The sequence below is a fragment of the Sinocyclocheilus rhinocerous genome, unplaced genomic scaffold (assembly GCF_001515625.1).
Source record: "Sinocyclocheilus rhinocerous isolate Xijiao unplaced genomic scaffold, SAMN03320098_v1.1 scaffold2050, whole genome shotgun sequence".
NCBI classification, from domain to species: domain Eukaryota; kingdom Metazoa; phylum Chordata; class Actinopteri; order Cypriniformes; family Cyprinidae; genus Sinocyclocheilus; species Sinocyclocheilus rhinocerous.
Genome location: NW_015661574.1, coordinates 361,075 through 367,141, shown reverse-complemented (window position 1 = coordinate 367,141; position 6,067 = coordinate 361,075). Strand labels below are relative to the sequence as shown.

The 6,067-nt window shown below is 37.2% G+C and overlaps 1 protein-coding gene across 3 annotated transcripts in view; it reads left to right on the top strand.

Annotated features, from left to right (window-relative positions):
* Nucleotides 1-312: 312 nt before the first annotated feature.
* LOC107726386 (cellular tumor antigen p53-like) overlaps nucleotides 313-6,067 on the top strand; it is a 9,169-nt gene continuing 3,414 nt past the window's right edge. Inside the window, exons 1-7 of one of the 3 annotated variants that reach the window (XM_016535944.1) lie at nucleotides 313-365; nucleotides 1,291-1,362; nucleotides 1,601-1,646; nucleotides 1,749-1,925; nucleotides 4,733-4,916; nucleotides 5,030-5,142; nucleotides 5,274-5,383. In XM_016535944.1, the coding sequence (XP_016391430.1) occupies nucleotides 1,316-1,362; nucleotides 1,601-1,646; nucleotides 1,749-1,925; nucleotides 4,733-4,916; nucleotides 5,030-5,142; nucleotides 5,274-5,383 (677 nt within the window). In that variant the 5' untranslated portion in view covers nucleotides 313-365; nucleotides 1,291-1,315. Of the gene's footprint in view, nucleotides 521-1,290; nucleotides 1,363-1,600; nucleotides 1,647-1,748; nucleotides 1,926-4,732; nucleotides 4,917-5,029; nucleotides 5,143-5,273; nucleotides 5,384-6,067 lie in introns of all 3 variants that reach the window. The other 2 variants (XM_016535945.1, XM_016535943.1) reach the window with 2 other exon arrangements.

Genomic DNA, 6,067 nt, shown 5'->3' with positions numbered 1-6,067 from the left:
CTTCTTACTTTGCTTATGCATCGATAGATAGGCTTTGCAAAATACTTCATGTCATATAGTTTTTTATATATATAAATATATATAAAATAGAATTAAAATCAAATCTTTCGTACTCGGAACGCGCTCGCGCGACTAAGTGCAACGCAGTGTAATAAAGAAACACTGGATATTTTAAACAACTTCCTTACTACGCAGATCCCGCGCATTTTGTCTAGTTGTCTATTAGAAACGTTCATTTTCCGTATATTTTTTTGTTCTTTTCCCCCCCCCCATTTAATTCCTTCTCTCTGTGAGCCCGGTTGTCAGTCAGGTGATGCTGACGTCGGCAGACTCCTCCTGCAGGGGAATCCCCGCAAACTCCACGCGTGGATTTTGCTTTGGGTTTGTTTGAAGCCCGTTTTTTTGTGTTGTTTTGGTCTTTGTTTGAGTACCACGGAACTCATCACGGCAAGACTCTTACAAGAGTAACGAAAAAAAAAACATTTGGGGAGAGGAGGTCGGTGAAGTAAATTATCGCAAGGTAAAAGAGAGACAATTGTGCTGATTCTTTGGAATTTTTTCAGCGTATTCCGCACCATAGGCACATACCGCCACCAACTTGTTTCTATTCATACATGGATGATAATTGTGCTGATTCCTAATTTGTTAGAACATAAATCCGTTCTTCATTAAGTGTTTGATTCGAAACTATTGCGTGCATTAAAGTCGGGATTTGAAGTACAAGATTACTTAATGCGTGCAGATATTGTTATTTTAACGAGCTGACGTCGATGCGATTAAAATTGAAATTTGAAAATTGAATAAAACTAATGAATTAACAGGAACGGAAACTCAAGAGGCCCGACGGCGCTTTAAACGTTATTGAACCGTCATAGCTGTGAAGCGCTAGCTTACTAGCTAGCAGTCGAAAATGTTGAAATATGCTTTTACTGTAACAAATTAATTTGTCTTTTAGAAATTTGTATTTAATATCTTAGTATTTTCCCCCTTTAACAGTATCTTCAAATGAGCGTTTAGTTTTAGAAGCAAATTAACGTAGTTATCTAAGCGGTATTTTCGCAACTCGGCTCTCAGAGAAGATCGTTTCTGAGCGTTTCCACTGAGCATAAAACTTCACGATAATATTTACAAACGTGATTTGGTTGTTTAATTTGAAAGTTATCGCACTTCGCAAAAAGACAACATCGCCGCGGCTGAACCGTTTTCAAAATATCGAGCGATTGTGAGTTGTATTTTTATCATATTTTGCCTCAAGCGTTGAGCTGACTGAAAGTTTTGTTATATCTGTAGTATATCTGCGAATCTAAAACAAGCCATGGCAGAAAGTCAAGAATTTGCTGACCTGTGGGAGCGAAACCTCATGTAAGTTTGCAACACTCTCCTGAGACCCCGAGTTGGTCATATCCTCAGTTTTATGTGGGTGCAGGCAATATTATTTCTGTTTTCTGTAATCATTTTTGGGTATTTATTTATTTTTGGTTGGTCAAGAAAAGATCCATTGAACTTTTCATTGTGCATCAGTACTCTGCTGTGTGTATTGTGTGTGCTTTATTAGTTAAATGCTAAACCAATTCTCTCTTTCTTCCAATTTGTGTCTCAGTTCCACTCAGGAAGGTGGCCCTTGCTGGGACTTGATCAATGATGAGGTATTAAAAAAAAAAAATTAAAAAAAAAGCATGTATATACACACACATACCATACTCATATTCATACTTGTTTTTTCAATGCTGGACTCTTACGTGTTTCAGCAGTATCTTCCAGGCTCTTTCGACCTGAATATTTTTAGTAATGTGCTGACTGAACAGCCTCAGCCTTCCACCTCCCCTCCGACCGCCTCTGTTCCTGTTGCCACTGATTATCCTGGGGAACATGGCTTCAAACTGGGCTTCCCTCAATCTGGCACTGCCAAGTCTGTCACCTGCACGGTAAGTTAAAAATACATACGCACACATACATCCATGCATACAGTACTCAACTTACATTAAAAGTGACATTTGAGTGTACTCGATCACTCCTGTAATTCCTCAAATTTCACATTATACGTGCACTATACACTAGCATCCTAAATAAATGAAAATCAATTTAGTAGTTTCTGATTATTGCCATTGGTTGTTCATATTCTGATTGGAAATAAAATGGTTTCTAGTGAGTGCATAAATAAGTGTTAGTGATAATATATAGTTAAAAGTTAGTGACAGTTAGTAGTGAACTAACATTAGTATGTATTAGTTTAAGTGTGTACATGGTTGCACGTGTACCTGAGGTCATGTAGAGACTCAAATTGTCCTTTCTGGTGAGCGCTGAATTGGAATGTTGCCAGGATACCACGAGACTTCATTCATTCTACATCACCTCTTTCGTTCCTGTCTTGAATAATACTTCCAAATTCCCATCTTCTGTGTATTCGCCACTCAAGTTTAGAGAGCTGATGTGGTCATTCAGCATGTCAATCTAACATGTGGAGTGGGCAAATAAGAAATTGAATTTGGCGTTTCTTATTGAATTGTCTGCAGACATGAATAGGCATGTTCTCATGTGGAGTGCCAAACAGTTCTCCAGTAGCCTTGGGGTTAAAAAAAAAAAAGTGCTGCCCCCCCACCCCCCACCAAATCTTCTCTCTTTCATCTGTTGTACTTTTTTTGGTTCAGACCTTTTATATCCTAATTTTTTAGCAAGACTATTTAGACTATAAGCTATTATGTCACACAACCCTACATAAGTGGTTTGGAGAATGGATAGAAACAAGTATGTAGATTCAAATGGCATAAAGTTATTAGAAATTCATCATGTATTTGTTTCAAGAGGTTGCACAAAGAAATGGCTGTGTGTTTGGCATACATTTACACTTATGCATTTAGTAGATGCTTTTGTCCAAAGCTACTTACAATAGAGGAAAATAACTCATCACACAGCCAATAACATTCATTGTGTACAATGCCAGGTTTATTATAAAGCTAAGTTAGGAAAAAGCTATAGCTTATGTAATTTGTCTGTGTACTTTAGCAAATATAGTTTAATACACACTCTCTTGACTGTCCAGTATGTAGAAAGGGGTGTTGCTCTAAGATGACTGCATGACAAAAGATAAGATGACTGCATTAGTTGTCAGTCAAAAAAGCTTTCAGGTACTCCTCAGTGTACAATACCATGTTATGTATATGAGTATATTCATGTTATGAGTAATGAGTTAAATTCATGTTAAAACAGGTAATGAGTCCTATTTCTAGCTTAGTCAGTCTCTGTTGTGTTTAGCCCTCTAACATTATTAAATCTGACAGTACTTATATTTTATTTATTCCTATAATCAGTGAAATCTCCTTGTTAATTTCTTTTTCTTTTTTTCTTTTTTTTTTTTTGCCTTTTTATTTTTATTTTTAGCAGCAATATTTTTATTAGTAAGCCTGTATCTGTGGAGTTTGAACATGTCTGAACTTGTCCTGGTAGAACAGTGGGGGGAGGGGTTGTCTGTTTCTACAGAAACTGCAGTCTTCAAGACTCCAAGCAGGGACATTTAGCATCCAAAACTTTTCAGTCTAACCATTGTAGGGAGAATTGCATCCTGTGAAACAGAGTTTTAGGAAAGAGAGTAGAGTTTAAGGTTGTTATAGTGCAAGTCAAACTGGTGTCTTTCAGATCCTGTGAGAAACTACAGGACTGCATATGATCTGGATGGTAAGAGGAAAATACAATTTCAAAAGCTCAAATGTGAATGGGATAAAGTCTTGAGTTTTTTTTTTTTTTTCAAAATCTGTGAGTTTTTGTTGTTAAGTTTTTGAAACTTTTGTTGATGCTTGCAATTTTTTCCGTCCTTTTTAATGAACTAGGTTTTGGTTAGATAAACCATATGTTTGTATTTTATTACTCGTATTATTTTCATTATGTACTTTTTTTTTCTGGAGTAATAAATACATATTAAATGTGTTAATTAAAAAATTTACATATTTTCTAAATCAGCAAGCTTATTGTTAAAGTCCGAGTGAACCGGAAGTTGCTGCCGACTTTATTTCAGTGTAGTGACCTATTTCCTTCTGAAACAGAATATTGAATAGAGGGCATGGTTTTATTTGGGCACTCCTCCTCTCTGTCTCTTGCTCATATCCTCATATCAAACTAACGGTTGGAGGGGTGTGTTTAAAAGGATATTCTGCCCAAGCCATCAAACTGTCATCATCAGAGAAGGACTGCCATTCCAGAGCAGAAGCAAATGTTCAGATTTTGATTAAAGATTACCAAGACAAACAATTTTTTTCAGCGGATTAACTTGCACGGATTAATTGTTAACATCAAGACTAGCAATGTGCGCTAGTAAAGTAAATAAAGTCAATTTTGATTTCATGCCGACTTTAAAGGCTGTGTATTTGCTACACCTGTAGTGGTGGTGCTTCAAATGGGATGAATGTATTATTATTAGCACACTGTCAGCCCATTAAAACCTCTCTTCAAGACATTCACCTTTAAAGCACCACTGCTAAGAAAAAAAAAAATGCAGTTGAAGTAGCTGACCTCACTGATGAACTAGTAGTTGATTGTTGGACTGCGAGTTGGCCATCTTAACCTATCTTTTATTTTAATCAGCATTCTCAGGAATTGCAACATAAATGTTTTGAATGTTCTATTAACTTGTGTGATTACTACAAATACTAATGACTATGACGTATTATTTTTTATTTTTTTCAACGTGTGACTTTTGTATATATGAACTTGATGTTCTTTTCCTTTTCTTTGATTTCAGTACTCGGCTGACCTGAATAAGCTCTTTTGCCAATTGGCGAAAACGTGTCCAGTTCAGATGGTGGTGGACGTTGCCCCTCCCCAGGGCTCGGTGATCAGAGCCACAGCCATTTATAAGAAGTCCGAACATGTGGCTGAGGTGGTCCGTCGATGTCCCCACCATGAGAGAACCCCAGATGGCGATGGTATAGACATGTTCTTCCTCATCCAATCTTGCACCATTGTACAGGAATACACTAGCTATACTGATACAAGTTCCACTAAAAGCAATTAACAGGTCTGTTTACTCCCTGTTCAGCATTGGCTCCTCCTGCTCACCTGATCCGAATGGAAGGAAACTCGCGTGCTGTTTACAGAGAGGACGACATAACCTACAGGCACAGTGTGGTGGTTCCCTATGAAGCTCCTCAAGTCAGTCTCAGTATTTTGATCTGTAATAACATTAGACAGCAAGAGTAAATGACAAAAATGTTCATTTTCATTTAATTGCAAATGTATTAATCTTTGTCTGCAACACAGCTATAAGTTTCATTTTTTTTCAGCTGGGAGCAGAATGGACAACTGTTTTGTACAATTTCATGTGCAACAGCAGTTGCATGGGTGGCATGAACCGCCGACCCATCCTCACAATCATCACTCTGGAGACTCATGAGTAAGTAGTCCATCTTTGATTCCTCTGTTAGTGAATTGTATTCCTATGTGGATTAGGGATGGGCATTCCAAGCAAAAATAATATTCGAAAATCGCAGGGTATTATTTGATTATTATTCGAAAATCGCACCCCTCACCCGCATGCACGCACAAACACCCATAAACTGAGAGAGAGGGAGAGAGACGGGATTCAAACTTTCAGTCTGTATTAGGGATGCACCGATACCACTTTTTCCAGTACTCGCCCGATACCGATACTTTTATTTTTGGTACTTGCCGATACCGAGTTTTATTGCATTTGTACATTTTTAAAATATTGGGTACAGAAACCAAAAGAGTATGTATAATGTTAGTTGGTTAACTTCATTTATCAAATAGATACAGTCAAACCAAAATTTATTCAGACACCTTCAACATTTCTCCCATTATCACAGTTTATTCGCTATAGTTTAGAAAATAGTAATAAAATATAACAAGAACAAGTTAAACGGAGTCAGAACAAATTCAGCTTGATAATGTCAGATAACTTTGATAGAAAGGTATGTAATAGATTACAATCAACCAAAAAATATTCAGACAGCTGTTAGTATGACAGTATTTACACAACTATGAATACTTTGTCGGGCAACCCTTAGCCTCAATGACAGCCTGTAGTCTCCTGGGCATGCTGTCAACCAGGTTCATG